General features: G+C 35.7%; 1 protein-coding gene across 1 annotated transcript in view; it reads right to left on the minus strand.

Moving 5' to 3' along the window:
* The window catches only part of Tpk1 (thiamin pyrophosphokinase 1), a 412,808-nt gene that overhangs the window by 264,471 nt on the left and 124,748 nt on the right, over positions 1–23,589 (minus strand). Inside the window, exon 7 of the mRNA XM_087207730.1 lies at positions 18,302–18,371. Coding sequence (XP_087063856.1) covers positions 18,302–18,371 — 70 coding nt within the window. The remainder of the gene's footprint in view (positions 1–18,301; positions 18,372–23,589) is intronic.

Raw genomic sequence — 23,589 nt, forward strand, 5'->3', positions numbered from 1 at the left:
TAATAAATTTTAAAGTGTTTTTAAAAAACTAAATATGAATACAGATTTGATTCATTTAAACTAATTTATCTTTGTATTATTTTATTTGCATTAAAATTACTTGAATACTTAAAAACAGTTTAGTTCTGACTTAGGTCACTGTGATTTACCTGAAATCGTGTTTTGGTAATCTTTATCTCTTGTACCCTCACTTGATTCCATTCTATTAAAAGGTTTTGACGGCATCAGCCTAATGATGGCCACTCACCTACTCACTTCTCTTATGGTACAAGAAGTCAGCTTTGGACAGCAACTGCCATGTGGAAGAAATTCACCAGGAAAGCCCCATTACTGCTAAGAGGAATCTTAAGACCACACTGTTATGTGAAAATGTTCCTTCCACTGACTGACAAAATACTAAGATGACAGAAACTGTAGTTGTTTTTCTTGCTCCTAACACGTGGAACTGCTCTCCAGTCACTAATAACCAACTAATATACAGCCAAGCAGGAAAAAATTGAATACACACTAGAGGCCACTGGTGATAAATAAGTGAATTTTGCATGAAGTAAAAAATGATGATAGCTCCTGCAAAGAAAACTGCTTTCTAAGCTTCTAACCTTCAGCTGCCTTTTTAATCATTATGCTACAAGTCAGAAAATTTTTATTTTGTCTATGAATTCACCTTAATGATTTGGAATAAAAGGACTAAATATTGAAAATTTTCGACTTGACAAATTAAAAAATTTATAAAAATTTGTAATTATTGGGTTTTTAAAGCAAAGCTTTGCCTTAAAGTCATGATACCTTTTAATATTTTACAACTCTGTTAAATGGGATTATTCTCTTAACTTTGTCTCCAGATCAAGTTAAGAAATCATTACACTGTACAATAGAAGTTTGTCTTGGTAATATTTTACTGAGAGAAAAATGTTCTGAAAAATAAAAGATATCCAAAAGAATCTGCAAACCACTAGGAAAATTATGCATAGTAAGAGCAGAATTCGAGACTCATTTACTTAGAAAAATATGAAATAATGTTGCCAGGGAAAATTTGCAGAGCATTCTGATTAACAATAAATCTTTGTACGAATAAGAGAATATATATCTAACATAGTTTTTAAAAAACGGGGAGTAATGTTATTACATTCTTAGAATGCATGAGTATTTTTATCAGTTATGTGCATGACAGGTGACTGTTTAATTGCTTTTGTTATTAAAACAGTGAGAAATTAGAAACTTTTCCTACAGTATTTTATATCACAGTAAGTACAGTACTGCATTAAGCCAGGGAGCAGGGAGGTGCAGGTGGAGAGGAAAATAAAAGGTTAGTAAAGCCCATTGTACTGTCCCAGGGCAGAAAGACTTCAATGGCAGTCATACAAATGTTGTGGAAGGGTATCAGGTTTGGCTTCTATGTGCATTTGGCAGTCCCTATCTATGTGTGCAGAAATGGGTGAGTCTTGAAGGGGGTGCATACCTCTCTCCAGAAACAAACACTGCTCCTAGAAAGAAAATTGGTAGATATTCCCTCAGAATCACCTGAACTGTACAGGAGACAGGAGAGACAGCTGGGAATTCATCTGCTGTACCCAGTGGCCAGCTCAGGAGGGCTAAGTATAAGCCTTTCTCTCTTATTCTTTGGATGTAAATGAGGCTGTAGATCTGGCTTCCAGCTTCGAGTCTTGCATATTTATCAGGCCTATTATTCTCAAGTTTTCCTACTTATTGATAATTGTACTACTCTCAGTAGACTAAACTGTCCAGAGTTTTCCTTCTTCTTTACAACTAAGCGTGCACCCTGATACAAAAAACACTAAATAAAATGTCCTAACAACATTTAACAGAAGAGCTTTTGGTTTGTGATTCTCCTCTTGAGTAAAAACAATCTTGAGAATTGTTCCTTTACCGAGTCAGAAAAACTCTTTCAATCTGTGGTAGCAGAATACTTAAGACTATCCCTAATCATTTTTAATAACTATTCAGCACATAGAGAACTACTTGGTGGGGATGAGTACTTGGTGGAGAGGTGATACGTAAATATCAGAGACATGGAAGCCATCATTCAGCTTACAGGCTGCTAGGAACAGGCCAACAGGTGATTCCAAGGTGTTTTGATAGATGTTCCAATACTGGAAGTGCCAGATAAGAGAACACATGGAAAAAGCACTTGTGTAACAACCAAAGGAGACCTGACAATAATGAATCACAGTCTGGTGTCTTAGTCACTTTCCTGGTCACTGACACACAACACCTGAAGCCTGCAACTTAAAGATTTTACAGGATTCAGTTCAGAGTCAGCTGGCTCCAAAGTAGGAAAGGCATGGTGGGAGGGCCTGGGAAAAGAAAGCTGTTCATCAAATCCCAGCCAGGAAGAAGAGAGTGAAGGAAGGAGCCAGGGAGGCAGAAATGCTTTTCCAGATCACACCTCCAGTGACCACCTTGACCCAGGGCCCTCTTCTAACAGTGAACTCTTCAAGAGACAAGAATAGGGCCCCATGATCCACTCATCTTCAAAGTCCATAAGCCTTTGGGGGACACCCCAGATCTAAACCATAAGACCTGATAAGATAAAAAATCCAGCAACCAAATACCCTTAGGTCATCTAGGATTTGTTGTCTACTGGCTTAAATCAATCTGTGGGCAATTATTATTTTCTGGGAGAACTATCTAAGGGGAGTGATATTGCTTAGTTAAAATGATTTATTTATCACTTATCAATTATCAAATCTGGTTGTAGCTGCTAGGATTATTTGCAAAGATGAATAAAATATTAAAAAGGAATTTTGTGCAGTGAACTAGAAGCACTCATAGATAATTTCAACATTATATGGCATTAAGGTAAAGAGTTGATTAAGATAATTTTTTTGAGTTGCGCTGAAAACACGGAATCAGCCCACTGCAGACAGGCAGGTCTGCAGATGTGGTCCTGAGGTCACCCGTTGCGATGAAAACACCAAATCAGCCCACGCGCCTATAGCAATCCAATGCACCCCCCCCCCCCCCGCTCCTTTGGCCTCTTTTCTGTACAGCCACCTGATTACACACTACAAAGACGCAAAGGACACCGGACCACCAGACCACTGTACCGGAGCTAATCAAGTTCTCAGCATTTAAAGAATTCCTGGCCAGAGGTAGGAGCTTCTGAGCTGCCATCCCACTGCTCCTGGTCCAGAGGAAATGGCTGCCGGGCCACCATCCCTCCCATCGCTCCCAGTCCAGAGGAAAGGGTTTTTAGGCTACCGTCCATCCTGCCACTCCCAGCCCAGAGGTAGGGGCTTCTGAGCCACTGTCCCACTGCTCCTGGTCCAGAGGAAGGGGCTTCCAGGCCACCAAACGTCCCACTGCTCCCGGCCCAGAGGAAAGGGCTTTCGGGCCACCATCCCTACCGCCATTCCTGGCGCTTGGTCCGGCTCTCCCAGCTCAGAGGAGGTGAGTCGCGAGGACGTCAACAGCAGCACCCTGCCGCCCCCCCCACCCCCCCACCCCACCCCCCCCGCCGTCAAAATGAGAAAAAACGTAAATAAGTCTCAAAACCAGACTTCCAGATCACCTACAGCAACTCCAAAGGGAAATGAGATGGAACACTCTGATACTCAACCACCTGGACCCACTGAACTGGCAACAAAAGGGGATCTGGAAAAAATGAAATCAGAAATAATTTCTCAGATAATAGGAGAAATTGTGCTCCTAGTGCAAGACATGATTAATAAATCTAGAGAGGAGCTCAGGAACATGATGGAATCCCAACATAGGAAACAAATGGAATCCATAAAACAGATGCAAATAGATTTCCAGGACATGAAAAACTCCATTGAAAGTCTACACAGCAGAATGAGCCAATGTGAGGACAGAATTTCAGATATAGAAGATAAGATTGCAATTAGTGACAAGGAAAAGAAAGATTGCTTCAAAATTATAAGGGAACATGAGAAATCAATCCACCAGCGGCTAGATGATGCAAAGAACAATAACATAAGACTGATTGGGCTCAATGAAGAAACAGGAGAGAGTGGAGATGACATAAAAAATCTCTTCACAGAAATAATGGCAGAAAACTTCCCAAGCAGGGGAAAAGAGCTTGACATACAGATAAGTGAGGCATATAGGACTCCAAATAGCCTTGATCAAAAAAAAAAAAATCCACACATAGGCATATAATTGTTAAGATTCCAGAAACTCAACAGAAGAACAAAGTTCTACAAGAAGTCAGAGAAAAGAAACAAATCACATACAAAGAAAAGCCCATCAGAATCACAGCAGACTTCTCAACACAAACCATCAAGGCAAGAACAGCTTGGAGTGACATATACCAAGACCTAAAAGAAAACAACCTCCAACCCAGATTGATATACCCTGCAAAGCTATCTTTCAAAATGGATGGAGAAATAAGATACTTTCATGACAAAGAGCACCTTAGGAACTTCATGAATACCAAACCAGCACTCCAAAGAATTTTACACAATAGCCTAGGAACAGATATTGAGGATCACAACCCCAGGAAGCAAAGCAGAATGAACCCATCTGGCATGAAAAGAAATTAAATGGAAAGGGGGAGAACCCAACAAAAAGAAAAAGTCATGGCAATGACAAGTCAATATGTTTCAGTTAAAACCATCAATGTTAATGGTCTCAATTCACCAATCAAAAGAAATAGACTGGCAGAATGGGTCAAGAAGCAAAATCCAACAATATGCTGCATACAAGAAACACACTTAATTCAAAAGGAAACTCATAGACTGAAAGTTAAAGGGTGGAAAACAATACTGCATGTGACAGGAACCTGAAAAAAAGCAGGAGTAGCTATCCTCTTTGCAGATCAAGTAGATTTCAAACCAACACTGATTAAGAGAGACGAAGAGGGACACTACATCCTTGTAAAGGGAACAATCCAAGAGGAAGAGATGACAATCATAAATATCTATGCACCAAACACTAGTGTGTGCAACTATATAAAACAAATACGGACATGAAAAATCATATATGCACTAATACAATTGTAGTGGGGGACCTCAACACCCCACTGTCACAAATAGATAGATCAACTAGACTAAAAATAAGTAATAAAATACTAGAACTTGAACAAATGAACTTAACAGATGTTTACTGAGTCTTCCATTCCACAAAATCAGAATACACATTCTTCTTAGCTGCACATGGGTCATTGTCCAAAAGAGACAACATACACACAGAACATGTTTATGTAAGCGCAAAGGAAGTGAAGTTATCCCCTGTATATTATCAGACCATAATGCAATGAAATTGGAGATCCATAGCAAAAGAAACTCAAAAAATTTCATAAACACATGGAAATTGAACAACACACTTCTGAATAACCAATGGGTCACAGAGGAAATTTAAGAAGAAATCAGACAGTTCCTTCAATTAAATGACAATGACAATACAATATATCAGAATCTATGGGACACAATGAAAGCAGTCTTATGAGGGAAATTCATAGCAGTGAATACGCATATTAGGAAAACAGAACGAGCACAATTAAACAACCTGATATTGAACCTCAAGCTTCTAGAAAAAGAAGAGGACAACCCCAGAACTCATACAAGGGAGGAAATTACAAAGATCAGAGGAGAAATCAATGCAATGGAGACTAAGAGAACAATACAAAAAAATCAATGAAGCCAGAGTTGGTTCTTCAAAAGAATCAACAAAATTGACAAACCCTTAGCCAACCTTACCAGAAAAAGGAAACAAAAGGCCCAAATCCATGAAATTAGGAATGAAAAGGGTGAAATTACAACAGACCCAGCAGAAATCCAGAAGATCATCAATACCTACTTCCAGAACCTATACGCCAATATGATGGACAGCACAGAAGAAACGGACAGATTCCTAGATACATATGAATTACCAAAGTTAAACGAAGAAGACCTAAAAATTCTAAACAACCCAATATCAACCAACAAAACTGAAAATGTAACTAAAAACTTAACAACTAAGAAAAAACCGGGCCTTGATGGCTTCATTACTGAATTCTACAAGATATTTAGAGAGGAACTACTGCCACTACTGGTTAAACTCTTCAATGAAATTGAAAGGGAAGCAATACTCCCAAATTCATTCCTGGAAGCAAGTGTCACATTGATCCCCAAAGCAGAGAAAGACCCAACGGAAAAGGAGAACTATAGGCCAATCTCATTAATGAACATAGATGCAAAAATCCTTAATAAGATAATGGCAAGTAGAATGCAGAAGATCATCAAGAAGATCATACACCCTGATCAAATGGGATTCATCCCAGGGATGCAGGGATGGTTCAACATACACAAATCAATCAATGTAATACACTATATCAATAGAGCCAAGGACAAAAATCATATGATTATCTCCATAGATGCAGAAAAAACATTTGACAAAATCCAACATGCATTTATGATAAAAAAAAACCCTACAAAAAATTGGAATAGATGGTCTCTACCTCAAACTTAGAAAAGCCATCTATGAAAAACCAACAGCCAATATCATACTAAATGGTCAAAAACTGAAATCCTTCACACTAAAATCAGGAACAAGACAAGGATGTCCACTATCACCACTCTTGTTCAATATAGTTTTAGAAACATTAGCCACAGCTGTTAGACAAGAGAAAGAAATAAATGGAATAAAGATAGGAAATGAAGTCAAATTGTCATTATTTGCAGATGACAAGATACTCTATATAGAAGACCCCAAGAACTTCACCAAAAGTCTTCTAGACTTAATAACCAAATTCAGTCAAGTAGCTGGTTATACAGTCAACATACAAAAATCAATAGCTTTCCTATACACAAACGACAGACTCACTGAGAGAGAAATAGGGCACATAATTCCTTTCACAATAGCATCCAAAAAACTGAAATGCCTAGGAATCAACCTAATGAAAGAAATCAAAGAACTCTTCTCTGAAAACTATGGCACTCTGAAAAGAGAGATTGAAGATGATATCAGAAAATGGATAGACATTCCCTGTTCCTGGGTAGGAAGGAATACTATAGTGAAAATGGCCATACTTCCAAAACTGCTATATAGATTCAACCCAATTCCAATTGAGATCTGAGCAGCATACTTCACGGACCTTGAGAAAACAATCCAAAAATTCATCTGGAACAAGAAGAGACCCAGAATAGCAAAAGCAATTCTAGGTAACAGAGACATGGCAGGGGGTATCACAATACCCAACCTGCAACTCTACTACAAAGCTTCTGTGGTAAAAACAGCATGGTACTGGCAAAAAAACAGATCTGAGGACCAGTGGAACAGATTAGAAGATGCAGAAACAATGCCAGACACACTCAACCATCTCATCTTTGATAAAGGAGCCAAACACCCTCACTGGAGGAAAGATAGCCTCTTTAATAAATGGTGCTGGAAAAATTGGGCTTCAACTTGCCAAAGATGAAAACTAGACTTATATCTCTCACCATGCACTAAACTAAAATCCAAATGGATTAAAGATCTAAATATTAAAATAGAAACTCTCAACCAGTTGGAACAGAGGTTAGGTACAACTCTTGCAAGACATCGGTGTAGGAAAAGATTTTATGAACAAAACCTCAGTTGCCCATGAACTAGCACAAACCATCAACAAGTGGGATCTCTTATTAAAAAGCTTCTGCACAGCAAGAGAAACCACCAGCAGTGTGAAGAGACAACCCACAATGTGGGAAAAAATCTTCACCTGCTCTTCCTCAGACAAAGGTCTACTATCTCGAATCTATAAAGAACTTAAAAAGATCAGACCTCCCAAATTTAAAGACCCAATCTGAAAATGGGCATCTGAAATGCACACACATTTCTCAAACAAGGAAGTAGAAATAGCAAATAAATACATGAAAAAATGTTCAACATCACTGGTCATTCGAGAGATGCAAATGAAAACAACGCTGAGATTCCACCTCACACCAGAAAGAATGGCTGCTATGAAGAAATCAACCAATAATAAATGCTGGTGGGGCTGTGGGGAAAGAGGAACCCTTCTCCACTGCTGGTGGGAGTGTAGACTGGTGCAACCACTGTGGAAATCAGTATGGAGAGACCTCAAAGAACTAGGACTGGAAATCCCATTTGACCCTGCTATTCCACTGCTGGGGATCTTCCCCAAAGAATTAAAAGAATCATACCACAGTGATATATGTGCGCCCATGTTCATAGCAGCACAGTTTGTGATAGCTAAAACTTGGAAACAGCCCAAATGCCCATCAACTGGAGACTGGATAAAGAAAATGTGGTTTTATAAAATGGAGTACTACTCAGCCATAAAAATGAGAAATTAGAGACATTTATAGCTAAGTGGATGCACATTGAGGTGATACTCCTAAGTGAAATAAATAGGACACACATGTATAAATACTGAATAGTTTCTCTGATGTGAGAAACTGAAAGTGTAAATAAGGACTAAAATGTATAATAGGTAATGTGAAATAGGAAGAAAGGGGGCAAAGGGGAAGGAAGTGGGAGGGCTAGGGGAAAGGATAGAAGGGAATGGGATTAATATGAGAAAATGGAAAAATAGGAACAAAATCTTTGTAAATAGGGAGGACTAGAGGGGTTGAAGGGAGGGCTGGGCAAGGGCGAAAAATAAGAACCAAGAGAGACTATGTAAAGGTGCAAATTTCCAATGATGAATGTCATTATATTGTAATATCTAAAATGTACCAATGATTAGAATGAATAATCGATAATGTAAAATACGAAGAAAAGGTCCAAAGGGGTAGGGGTAGTGGGAGGGGCAGGGGAAAGGAAAGAAGGGAAAGGAAAAATGCTGAGAAATGGAAAAAATGGAAATAAAGTCTTTGTAAATAGGGAAGGGTGGAGGGGGTGAAGGGAGGGCTAGGAGAGGGGAAAAAGTAAGAACCAAGATGCATCATGTAAAGGTACAAGTTCCTATTGAGAAATGTAATTGTGTAAAAAAAAAAAAAAAAAAAAGATAATTTTTTCCTAACTTGAGTTACAGAAATTGGTAGTTGCCAGGAAAGACTTCTGGGGAGACACAACACATGAACCAAGATTTGAAAGACAAGGCTACGGTGTATAACAAATGGAAGAAGGCAGAGATTTTAGAAATAAAACGCTGTGCTGTAAACAAGTATCTCCTTCTAATGCTAAAACAGGTTCCTTGATGTCGCAAGGTGCAATCTAATGGTTTGAAAATAACAGGCTAAGTAGGAAATCAATGTTTGTATTGTGTAAGACTTTAAAATAAGCATCTCTAATGTTTAGGCCTCCTCTCTCTTCCTGACTCCTCTAGCCTCAAATAACAGACCCTAGGGGTCAAGGACCCTGCATGAAATCCAGCAGAAATCAAACCTCATATCGAAGGTCAAAACTAAGTTGTTCATCACTCTGAGCCCTGTAAAGGAAGACAACATTACCTTTCCTATTGTTCAAGCAAAATCACTTTTAATCTCATCCAACAAAAGTGTTCATAGCAATTCAAAGTCACATACTTGAAAGAGTAATTTAACATTTAAAAAACATTTTCAACTGACACATAACTGTACATGATTGTAGAGGTACAGTGTGATACTTCAGGATAGTTATGTATTGTATAATGATCAAATTAGGGTAATCAGCATTTATTTGTGCTGGAAACCTTCGAGTTCCTGACTTCTGGTTATTTTGAGATCTATACTGAATTATTAAAATCTATAGTCACTGTTGCATTATAGAACATTACAGAACTTTTTCCTCCTATTCCTATCTAGCTGTATTCTGGTATCTGTCACACAAACACACAGTATCTTTCTCTTTAGCACTATAATACATTTTTGTTGTATTTTAAATACCCTTTCTGCAATCCTTCAGCACAGTCTTGACTTTTAAGGCTATAGACGCAAAATTGAAGTCTTCAAAGACTATAGCTCAAGTTCTCACATCTATAACCCTGGGATGTAAGCAACAGTCTAGGGAACATGCTGGTGTAACTGCCACTTGGACATCTGTCCATGAAATTTATTAACAAGGCTTGCTTACATAGAATTCCAGCTGTCACCTTTCTATTTCCTAACAGTGGGAATCATGGTGCCTCAGGTGCAATTCAATCATCACTTTAAATTTCATGTCCTATAATGATGTGTTAACAAATGTTAAAGCCAGCTAGTCTGCTGGCTCTTAGTCTAATAGTCCAAATTCACAATTTTAAAAGCAGAAAACTATCCAGGAAGTGTTAAGTGTGCATTGTGCAAAAGCACTCACAAGTACAGAAAAAAAACAGGCAGGGACTATTCTACAATGTTTTAAAAACAATTTTGTCCACATGGTATTAAGTGATTATTCTCAGCCATCATTTCCTAGTTCAGGGATTTAAAAATCTATTGAAAAATAAGGTTACAATGTATTAACAAACATTAAGAGGATTCAGTATTCTTTTTTAAAAAAGTAAAATTAAAAGGCTACATGTTACTCAAAACTCTTGACAAATGATACCAGTTTCTCTGAAAAATCACCAGGAGAAAATTTATTTCTGAAGACTCCATCTAGAGCAGGAAGGGAAAAGGGTTCTGTCAGGAACATACTTTATGAAATAGAATAGCCATAAAGAACAATGCCTTTGATTAAATTTAGTCGTAAACCGACTTCCTGCAGCAGCTAAAAATTATCTCACTCTGAAAATTTACTTTGAGTTCATGCATGATCTGACAAACATAGCACCTTTGCATACACATTCCTCCTTCCTTGAATACCCCAAAATGATTCATAGCTATGCATGGATAACTCTGAGATCTCGGATTTACTGCCTTTGATAACCAACAGACTAAAATATATTACTAAACTAACCTAATCAATAATTCAAGAAAAATATGCCTTCACAGTTTGTTGTGTAAGGTTCTTTAATACCAAGACTTCTGTGGTAAATTCTTTTAAATGTGCTAATCATTTTTATCTTCCATCATTTTGATTCAAAGATCCAATAATGTTGAAATGCTTACAGAGCTTAGTAATTTGACTGCATAAATACTTTTTAATAGAAACTTGCTGAAGCAAATGACTAATCATTGCTAAGACTGGGTTTATGAGAAGTTGAACCAAGGACATTTGGTTTCCCCTAAGCAAAGCTCGCACATATTTCCTTCCTGTGTGTTAAAGCACAGTAAAATTATAATTTGATTATGTTGTGAATTCCCCCTAAAAAGTTTAACTGAATCACAACCACTGAGAAACTGTAATTACAGAAATAATGAAATTAGTTGTCACATATATTTGAGGATATAAAGATAACAATTTATGCTCAGACAGCTGACACTAACTTATTCCATAACAAATATATGTTTATTGTCTTAAATCATAAAAATCCCAACAGTATTGAACAAGGCTTTTTTTTTCAGAATTTTCACTAAGATACAGTGAATGTAGGTCATATGTGTACCTGTGCGTCTCTACTCTTATCAAAAATCTAGGGTTTTATTGAAAACTTTAAGAAGTTTTTTTGGGGGGTTTAACTAAAAGAACTAACATACAGTACCTCTCAAACACTTCAAAAAATGGCAATAAGTTCCAACTGAGAGACAAGTTTTAGGAATAAGGATCATCCAATGTGATGAATGAATATATAAAACTGTGGTGTACTCAGGTACTAAAATACTACTCAGTTTGAATAACACAGTAACACACAATAACATGCATGAATCTCAAACATTTGCTTAGTGAAAGAAATTACTCATAAGACAACAAAGTACACAATTCCACTATAGCTTTCTAGAAGGCTCTGGGGCCAGGATATATGAAGAGGGGAATAACTGCAACTTTTGACAATGATGCATATGTTTTAATATTGACTATGGTCCTGAGTACACAAGTGTATACTATTTCAAAAATAATTTGACTGCCTGCTTAAAATGGATGGATTTTATGGCATGAAATTATACTTAAACAAAGCTAATTAAAAACAATAAAAGAATCAGGAGCCAAACACTATATATTCCTTCATTCTAACCATGATGTGAAAAATGCTTACAACCTTTCTAAAAGCAGTACAACTATCACAGGCATAAGAATAACTGTGATACGGATATTTACACTGTTGCCTGAAAATACATCAGGGGCACATTCAAGGACTTAAAAAAATTCATCACACCATAGCACTGTAGGGCCATCCTGCATCTTCTTGCTTATCCAAATCTTTTATAATTAGCCAAACCAATATGTTTCTACCTCAATATTTCTCTGAATACTCCAAATACAGCAATCTTCTTACAAAATGTCAGATAAACTATAGACTACGGAAGTTAAAATACTTGCTAAAAGTGCCATAGTAATAGAGTGGCACAATCTGACTTTTGAACCCTAACAACTCTCTCAGTACTAAATTCCTAACCTGAAAACCGCGGCTACTTGGGATAAAATAGACTGAGAACAAAACTGTTCAAAGTTGCTCATGATATGCCACCAATTCCTTCAAGGGTGTCTCAGATATTTGCTATCAGATGCCTGGATTAATAATACTGATAAAAGTTTTAGAATCTAATTTTTAAGAGACAGCTACCCACATTATTCAGTTATTGAACCTGGGGCACGGTAATTTTACAGGTGGAGTTACCACTGGCATCCTCTATTCTCATTTGATCACAATGAAAAATGATATGATCCAGTGATGAAAAAGTTGCACAGCTATATAAAGTTGAATGTCTGAAGTCTTACCTCTGAGAAAATTAATGCAGTGAAAGGAATAAGAGATCTGCAATGCATTTTGCCTTTCTTTTTAAATGGGTCTTATCTCACCATTTTAAATGCATATTTAACTGATCATTTGTACAAATGCAGGGACTTTTTGGCACTTTCATATTTTAAATCAAACAGAAAATAAATTCCTAAACATCAGAGCTAATCTAAATCAATGTTTATATAAAATAACCTGGAAAATTCCTCTTCAGGTTTCTATATTCAACAGTTATTCTGTGACAACTTAAAAACAATCTTTCGCACACTTCAATTATCCAATGCAATTCCAAAATTTCTAACTATTTAAGACTATTTTGCTAATGAGTCTAGGAATCACTAATTCCAGTAAAGTAACAAAGATAAACATCTCATATTTAGCACTCATAGTACACATTGTTCATAGTAGGTGTTGTTCTCAAAATACCACTGAATTCAAAGACAAGAACTTTAGTTTCAGGACAAAAGACTCATTTAGAGAGACATTAAAATGCAATGTAATATAGGACATTCTGGAAATCAGTGGAGCATAAATTACCAGGGATTTTAGGAAAAATGCATAATTTTAAAAAATATAAAACACTTCTGGTTTATACATATTAACAAGATACATAATTATCTAAAATTTCTTTATTATCAAGATATTTCAATAGATATTTCTGATATATATCTCAGAAATTCCTGGGTGAAATAAAGCTTAGCTTTAATGACTTCTCTGCTAACATATCAATGAAAAATCATTAATTCTATAAATTTTCACATGCTCATTAGTGTACTAGATATTATGAGACATATAAAAATGATTAATTATGATTGCCTCCTTCCAGGAGTTCACCACCTAGTGAAGGATATAAGATATATCCTCACATAGTTAAATCACAAGATAAAATGAGAAAGTAAATAATTACAAAGTATTATGCAAAGTTAAAGGGCCATGGATCACTCGAAATTTATAATCTAGTCTTTAAAGCTTTAATGTTATAAAGCTAGTCTTTCCTTTAAATCAAGGTAGAATGTGAATGTAACATTTTGATTTAAGAATATTATTTCAGTGTAAAGGATGTCAAGCCATATCAGGCTGGAAGTAGAGGGATGACCTCATGGAACCTTGAGAATGTTAGCTAAGCACAGATGCATAGAGAGTATTGCTGCAAGAAATGCCTGTATGCCTTTAAAACCATCTGCAAATTGAGACTGGGCAGGATCTATAAGCACTGATTAATCAGAATGGCCAGCTAATCGGAATGGATGAGAAGCAGTACCCAAGTGTACAAGGTCAGTCATGAAAAAGAGCCTGAGCAATGACAGAGGATAAATGGTGTGATGCATTTAGAACAGGAGCAGATTGTGTGACTAGAAGACAAACAAGGGAGACAAACAAACTTGACATGCCTGAAAAAGTAACCTTTTATCTCAAGATAATGAGTTTAAATTTTATCCAGTAGACAAAGCAACATTTCCCTCCCTCACCACTAGTGACTACACAGGAATACACATACAAACATGTCTACACTCCACACACACTGTGGTCCTAACCTTCCAACACCATTAAGATCTTCAGAATATTTTCTAATACCACAATTCTGGTTTAATTGTCTGTCCTCCTCCATGTCTGCTTTATCATAAGGCCTATCTTATCGAACTAGAATTCTCATTTCATGTTTTATCCTTTATTATATGCAATATTCTCTTTCCTAGTACACCGCATTAATCCCCCCAGAAGACCCACCTGCTTCCCTCCTGTGGTAGGTATTTCATCTCTGTGACCTGTGGTTATTCCAATCAACAGGGCAGGGTACCTGTTTTCCCTTCCTGGCCATGGCCAATGGTGGGTTTTATACACTTGCGAGAAGGCAGGAGGAGGCCTTTCTAATCAGACTAGCACAGAGTGAACATGAGACTTTGGTCAGCTTCAAGCTGGAGCTGTAGAATAAAAGGTGCTAGCTCATATACCTGATACTCCACCTTATTACTCCACATTGTTAAAATGCTCAACCTTGCTGTTCCCATGCACTGGTGGGAAAACAGTAAATTACGAGTGTAGAAAAGGGTTAAGACTGATGTCTCCTAAAATTTCTCATTCTTCCTTTTTTTCAGTCCAGATTCAAAGTGAAGATCGAAGTATTCTTGGAAATGTCCATTCTGTATTTTCCTGACTGGGTCTTCAATCTACCCTAGCTCAATGTAAAAACCAAACATACCCCCAAGACAGACCTAGTCACTCTCAGAGCAGAGGTAAACTATTAAAATGTGAAGGTCATCTACCAAAGTCATTCAAAACCTTAAGAGAATGGAATAATCATATAACCATTTATTAGTAAATATTTGTAATATAATTTTCCCAGACAATTTTCTAAAAAAAAGGGGGAGCGTGAATGAGTAACTACAGAAAGGGGAGTCATTTTTTCTATTGTCCCAAAGGACAGCATCAATAGTAAGGATTAATGTAGCTCTTTGCTACTTACAAAGAAATAAAAAATACATAATTTTCATTTTCTTTTTATTTCTCCCTGTTCACTAATATATACTCAACTGTTATTATTTTCACAGTAAGAAAAGAAAATTGTTGTATGAGGGTAAGAAATTGTCTGGAAGTGAGTATGAATGATTTTTCTAGAATTAGTGAAATATTGTTTCTCTAGTTTGGAATGTAGGTAAGAGATCATACATATGTCTGAAACAACACGATAAAACAACAATATGTCTAAATATACACGATGCACACATTTTCCTTGCATGTTACTAATATCTGCAACTTACATGCTTTATAATTGTGTATGACTTTTGAAAAGGGACATAGGATCTAACTTAATTTACATTGGCCAAAGATGGAATGATTTCAACATTAAAAAAGAGTAACACCTGCAATCTGCAAAACTCATCTAATATGTATAAGCCAAGAGTTTGAGTCTAAAGAAATTATTTAACTTTGAAGCTTTTGGGCCACTAATTCATTATGTGCAAAGTGGGTAATAAAAGAACGTTAATCCCTTCTCCTTTTCAAACTGTATTTTTTAGGGCCTGTTCTTAGACTAGGGCACTATATTTCTAAGGGCCTGTTCTTAAGACTTTTTGGGCTTCATAAAAAGTAAGTGCTATATTTATACTGATAAGAGCCACATCCAATACCTTCTTTAGTCTTCACAAGGCTTTTCAGTGGTATCTAACCCAGGTGAGCACTCCACTCTCGGGAAAACTCTTTTCCTTCAATCCTTAGACACCTTTTCCAGTTTCCTCTGCCTGACCCACAGTCCCAGTGTTTGGGGTGCTCTTCCTGTGGCTATACAGTCCTGGATCTTCCCACACTCCCTGTGGGTTCTGTCCCACATGACCTGTTATATTTCAACCTTCTCTTTCCTGCTCAGTCTGTCAAGAAGTAGAGGCAGCTGGGAGACAAAGCCAGGGCTTGGAACACACCTACTCGGTCCTACTCAAGCTCTACCAGGTCCTAGCTCCAAGAGGAACAGACCTAACCCTGAATGTCCAGTGGCATCCACGGGCAGAGTGACGAAAGGCGTGGTATCTCAGGCTTGCCCTTCCTCAGCCTAAGTAGAGGGAAGACCAGTCTATTACTAACAACTCCCTAGGCTCTAGCCCTATAGCCAATACCTGTGCTCCTATCTATACCAGTCTTTCTTTCATTCCAAATGCATAAATATTTCATTTTGTCTTCAAATGGGGTTAGCTCTTTAAAAATGTATGCCTTGTATGCATGCATATATGGATGTTAAATAATAAACAAATGAGAACAGAAAAGCAGTCTGGAAACTACATATTGCCTCTTTAAGACACACATGAATATCTTTTCTCTTCTATTGTGAAGGCTTTTGTTAAAAATACAATTAAGTGGAATTATGTTTAGTCACCTGTATCCAATTAGTATAACTGGTTAGGGCTTAGATTTAATGAGATTTATTCCAAAGATTTAATTCCCACTTGAGGCAGTTAGTTTCACTCATCTCCCTATTAAAGACTCTACCATTACCCAGGCCCGCTATGTCCCAAGGCATCAGAATATGAATCATTGCAAGCACATCATAACAAGAAGAAAATCAATGCAAACCACACTGTTTTATTAAACATCTTCATAGGCAAACAGTTGTTGGAAAAATTACATTAATCTTCTTGGAAGACTTCTATAAGATTATTTATAAATACATTGAGAGATGTTAAACATAATCATTGTGAAATTGATAATGGCAAAGATAAAGGTACTTGTCCTCCCAATGTGGTAATCTGTTTTCCTTTCAAATGTGAATAAACATGTTCCCTGTTATCGTCCCTATTAATGTCTGGTCCAGTCCAATAAAAATAATGAATATAAAAACTGTATTTTTCCACAAATATTCTAGATGATTCTTATGATCAAGTAAAAGGAAAATACTGGGTTAATATTCTTTCACAGTTCTGGCTATAATTATGTTGACAAGCTACACCTACCATTAGGGAACTAGTTCTCAGCACTAGACTGTTTACCAGTAAGCAGGGTAGAGGTGTGGAGTAAACAATATCCAACTCATAACCTAAGCTTCATGAGCATTATGCACTTGCTTAAACTGACTAAAACACATTTTATAACATTTTAAAAGAATTCTTTCACACACTGTCCATATCAGGTCTTAGAGAATACTGTCATATGAATTTACAAAATTACAAAACAAAGGAGCAAAAAAATGTTATGAATTTAAAGTCTCTAAGTCTGTCACCATTACAGTATTTTTTCGATAATGTCCAGCACCCAGGCATTTGCATTAGCGTGTCTGATTTCTAAAGAAACATGCCTTTCCTCCTGGTGAGAAACCAGCTGCTTGCAAAAGGCAGTTCTAGTATTAGAAACTTGAAGGCAAACATTTTGATGCCATAAAGAAAAAAATATCATTTTAAAATATATATATTTAATGCACACCTAGGGTACGTTGCATCATAATATTTTTATTTTGTTTTCTGCAGCAAGTAGATGACTCTGGAAACTATAAACCTTTCAATATATTTAATAACACATGACAGAGGTGGAACAACATTTCATAGCTAGTCTACTTATATGCACATTATAAATCCTTGGGTTTGCCAAGGGGTTGGACTACAAACATGTTTGCAGTGTGCAAGATTTAAAATCTGTTTCTATTAAACATATTCTCAGCTAAAAATAGCTCACCATGCACATCAAGAAAAGCAGACAGTGCAGATGGCAAATCATTAAGAAATAAAGCACATTATCCCTTAAATATATATGTGAGCATAACTCAGAAGTAATTAAGTTAGAGTGACTCATTGTGGGCCCTACCCTACATTAATATAAAATCTCACATAATCTATAATAGAATATATTTCTTTTATATGAGATCAGTTTGTATTCATTTAATGTATTTGAATAAAACTCAAATTGCTAGATGAAGCTTTATTTTAGCCAATGTTCAAAAGCCTCACAAATACCAATATTTGATAATGCTACTTAATGAGGCTTTGAAGTAGGAGGGTTTTTAAAAAGAATAGATGGGCCTAAGAAATTCCATTTAAAGAAATACAACATGGTTAAGCAACTCACTCTCACTGAGATCTTTTCTGTAAAAGACACTGAAAGAAAATTACTAGTATCCATTTACTAAGTAGATAATAAAACAAAGATGAGCAGAAGTTAGTAATGTATGGGCACTAGCTGAAAGCATACCTCTCTCTGTGTCCTTCGGTGATATCATATAAACGGTTGGCACCTCCATCAGCACAGGCTCTAAAAAGAGCTTCAAATAAAAAAAATTAAAACCATTTCAATATAGGAAATAAAGAGCAATATCTTCCAAATAATAAACACTGGAAGATAGAGACTCAGAAACATATATAGTCACTCTAACCTACCTGGATCATTTCATAGTCATCTGTAACACTGCTGGAACAAAAGTCATGCTACATAGCACAAGACAAGGAAGATAGAATCACCTACAGATCAAGTTTATTACCTTTGTGCATCTTCCTCAATCTCTCTGTTTCAATACAAGAGGAGCCTCCAGATGGTGCCTGCATGTTTGCAATATTTCTTGACACTTGTTTTTCCTTCTTTGTAAGAGAAGGTAGTCCTGGGCTCAATGACAGGATATAGGATACAGCTATTGTGTTTTCCTTTTTTATAGATTTTTACAAATACTTTCTTTTTGCCGGGCATTATGAAATTTCATTATTCTGATGAAAATATTTTCTTTAAAAAAGAAATCCTAAGGTACAAATTCCCAATGATGAATGTCATCATACTGTATAGCTAGAATGTATCAATTTAATGAAAACATAAAATAAAAAAATAAATCATAAGGGAGATGGATCTTTTGCAAATAGGAAGGGAACCAAGAAATGGAACAGGGTTGGAGAGGAAGAGAGAGGAAGGGAAGGAGATGTAAAAAGAATAAAGGTATGTTATATACATGCATCAACCACAATGAATATAATAATTATGTACTGCAAGCATATACTAATAAAAATAAATATAAAGAATTACTATGATTATTTTAAAATATAAACAATCCAGACAATATGGGACTAATGTAAAAGGTGTGAAAGTGGTACAAATTGAAATTTGAGAAATGTTAAAATAATCAAGTAAAGCCAGCTTCCTCTCTACTCAGGCTTTTCTCTCTTTCTTGCTACTGCTCTGGGATTTGATGCTGCTGATGAATGATGACTTCTTGAAGATTTTTCGGCTTCTGAAATGCTACCTTTGATGCTGGTACTATTTCTCTCATTTTTTTTTTTCACAGAAATACAAAGAATCTTAGCAACATTTCAGAGTGAACATTACAAACCATCAAACCAAAAGGTACTTGGCTGAAGTTATTAAGACAATGTGACAGGGTCTTCAGATCAGTACCAAAAAAAAAAAGGCTGGAGCCTTTGATTAAAGGATCTGACAGTTAAAATCCAACTTATGAACTAAGAAACTACCTTTTTGTGAAATTAAAATTAATGATATGTGGAACTGAAATTGGGAAAGAAGAAAAGAAATGGTCACTTTCCCTTATGTACTGTGTATTCCTTGGCTGAAATGTAAAATAGTTCAGATAACTAGAACAACTAAATAAAAGGTTAATGACATGTGTTTTGTTCTACAAGGATAAAATTATACAAGCTAATAATAAACTATTATGGCTTTTGTCTACATGTTCCCCTACAGTTTCATGCAGTCATAGGAGGGGCTTTTTCAGAGGTGGTTGATCTAGAGTGTGTGACTGATTCATGGTGCACTGCTACAATTAAAGGTACTAGGATTAAGGGTAGGTGATTACTAAGTCAGTCCACTGATGGGCGTTGGCACCACCCTAATCCCAGGAGCTTGGATATGATATAAGGGACAGAAGGAGGCTTATCTGATCCTTTGCCTAGTTGCTTTGCTACCCTCTGCCCACCATGAATTGTTCTCTGCCCTGCCACCCTGCCTTGAAGCTAGCTGATTATGGGCTGAAACCTCTACAAACTGTGAGCTAAATAAACCTTTCCTCCTTTAACTTTGTGTGTTGTGTCTTTTGTCTCAGCAAAGAAAAAAGTAACTAAGATATAAACCAGTGAAGAAAATCCATAATTTCCACAGTAAAAAGTTTATCCCAATTTTTCCACATTCCAGGGTGAGATATTTAAGTACTTGAAAAAGAATGAAACTGTCTCAGTTCTAATTAAGTTACCTAACCATTTCTTGAAATTGTACACCTATATCCCCATGCCAGTTTAAAGTACTCAGGAAATTTCTCTAGATGGCTACAAAGGTACTCACTACCACCTTACCTTTGAATGACTGATTAGTGGAGTACAATACTATATGTACACTGGTTGTAACTTTCACTACATTAATACGTTAGTTTCTGACTTGCAGTGGGACACTGATCCTTTTAGAAAGTTGCTGTCTGTTCTTAATGTTGTCTAACTTGTCTTCTCTTTGTGGCTATTTTTAAGATCTTCCTTCTGTCTTTGGTGTTTTAAATTTCATTACCATATATCTTATTTGGAATTAACTGGACACCCTAAATCTGAGGATCTTTCTTCAGTTCTGGATAATTTTTGTCATTTTAATTCAATTATTTCCTATCTTTCATTCTATATATTTCTGGGCATTCCACTAAACATATTTCTGGACAGTCTCATTCTGTCTTTTATACTTTTTTAAATGGTTTAATTTCTTTCATCTCTTTTTGTTAGTGTAGATAATTTCTTTAAATATCTCAGTTTATAAAGTCTCTCTTCAATGACACCTGGTCACCTGTTTGAAAAGTTTAGTTTTTTGTTTTTGTTTTTTTTGGCACCAGGGATTGAACTCAGGGCCTTGGGCTTGCGAGGCAGGTGGCAGCAACACTGAGCTAAATCCCGACCTCTGAAAAGTTTAGTCTTATTCATTCTTTTTAAAGAAGTTTTATATCTTTTTTTAATCCAAAAGACTTTTCTAATGACTTCTTGCTAATGTTTATAATATTAATTGCATTTTCAAAAAATCAGACTACTTTCAGATCAAACATTATTTTTTATCCTATGGAGTAGGAGAGTTAATGGGATATTTAGGGGATTTCCTTACATTTAACAGACCAAAGCCTTGCTCCTGCCCCCACACAGCTGTTAAAATCAAAGCCCTAAGTCACAAAAATGAGCAAATGCCAGGGGCACTCAGTTTCAGAAGAAACAAGCTACATTTTTGATGAGAAACTTCTTTATTTTATAAAAACATCCTACCTTTTTGCTAGTTATACATTTAAGAGTATTTATAATCTCCAAATTTCGAGGTATAAACAATAGTGGTCAACACAATACTAGAACACAATAAGCATTTAACAAAGACTAATTTTCCATTTTTATTAGAATGAAAATAAAATATTAAAATATCTGTGTTGTTAGGAGTGGAGGGCCTCACAGACAGTGCAAACCAAGACTTTTTATAAAAACAACCATCAAGGGTATCTCACTTTACCACTTACAATACTTTATAAGAAGTGATACTCAAGGTCAAAATTATGCCACAAACATAACTTGTAGAAGATCACAGAATGTATTATACATTCCCTACATATCAAAACCATAAAAAGGCAAAAGGGAGAGATTATTTCCCATATAAACTGTAGCATAAAACAACTGATTAGGGAGATTGAAAAGACTGATTAATAGAAACAGATGGTAAACTATCAGTAATTATCCTCAGAGTATATAAAACAACTCTATAAACAAAATTAACAAGTATATGGAATCTTTTTTATGTAAAAACTGATTCACTAAAGTAATATAAACATCTAAGAAATAGATTTTAGTGGCTAAAGATGAATAGAAAGACTTGTCAATTTTTCTCACTACATTACTTCCCAAAGACTGAATTCATTTTTAATCTATTGCGGGCTGGGGGTGGGGGTGTAGCTCAGTAGTAGACAGCCTGCTCAGCATGCATAAGGCTCTGAGTTTGATCCCCAGCATTGCATTAAACAAATAACATTTATAGCTTATTATGTCTCAGGCTGTAAATGACAAAGAAAGATGAATAACAAGTAGATTCAGCTCTCCAGGCTCACATTACAGTGGAAAAACTGGAAAGAGAAGCAAATATATGCAATATACAGTGCTATGATGAGTGCTAGAATAACGGCATCAAAATACCATGAGAAAAAAAGGAGAGATGAATTTCAATAGACACATATGTAAACATTATTAATAAAATCATTTTAAGATCTCTGTTACTACTGCAATTAAAAAATGTGCTGATGCCTATTGTTTTTATTCCCTACATTTAAATTGATAGTTTTAGAGCAGTTTATGAAAAGACAAATATCTAAATGAAAGGAACTGAATTCGTCCATTTATTCCTGTTTTAAATGGCAAAGACAGATGAAATCATTATGAAATTTATATTCTCTAATTATATCCAGGAGGAAAGTAAGGGTTCAATGCATGTGAAAGAAAACACAAGTTTGAGCTTACACCTTATTATCAAAAAGTATCATGAAAAATGTATTCTACCCATTACATTTTTTTACCCATTTTAAAGTAATAAAACTGTTTTAACCAAGTTTAAGTATTTTCCACATATACAAATAAAACTGAATTTGCAAAAATGTCTTTCAAGCATATAGTAATAATGCTGGCCTGTATTCACAGATAACAATTTGAAAAACAGATAAACAGATATCACTGTTAATGAATCTGACCAACTAAAGGTACTGGAAGAAGAGGGCCCACTAAAATGGTATATGTTTGATAAATCCCAATGAATTTGCCTCAAACATATGTTCACTTTGCCACTGTTTAAACTATCCCAAGCTTAACTACACAAATTATCTTTTAATGTAATATTTCCATTGGCTAACATAGCAAAGTTTTTGTAGATTTGTCAAATAGTGTAATTTCAATAGTTAAAAAGTTACTATGTAACAGCTGAAGATTAAATATATTAAAAAACTCTACAGCAACTTTATATTTTAAGTGTATGTTAAATATATCTTAAACAAGAAGATTTTTTCAATTTGGCATAATGTAATTTTAATGATACTGACAAATAATGAAGAACTCCATTCACAATTTCAAGTTACTTAGCTATCTCAAAGATTTCTGTTGAATAAACCTGAACAGAAAGAATCTGACTTCCTGAAAAGTAGATGGTTATATTAGTTCCAAGTACTTAGGTTCAAGAAAAACTAAAAAGTTGCCTAAAAGGAAAACAGTGGTAGATTTTGATTCTAATCTCAGTCTGCTATTTGTTAGTCCTATGACCTTTAGCCAATCATAAGTACTTTAAGGCAAAAGTCAAGATTATTATGTACAGTCCACTAAGCTGACAAAAAATGTTCAATGATTAAATAAAGGTAACACAGATAACAGAAGGAATGTATAAAGAAATTCTCATGTTTTTGATGAGACTATAAATTTGAACGACAGTTTGGAAGATTTATAAAAAATTTATATGCATATATTCTTCCATGCAAAAGTACTACAAAGTTTACATAAATATTT

This window comes from Heterocephalus glaber, unplaced genomic scaffold (genome assembly GCF_053883595.1).
Source record: "Heterocephalus glaber isolate CG9 unplaced genomic scaffold, H.glaber_assembly_v1.0 deba00000818, whole genome shotgun sequence".
NCBI classification, from domain to species: domain Eukaryota; kingdom Metazoa; phylum Chordata; class Mammalia; order Rodentia; family Bathyergidae; genus Heterocephalus; species Heterocephalus glaber.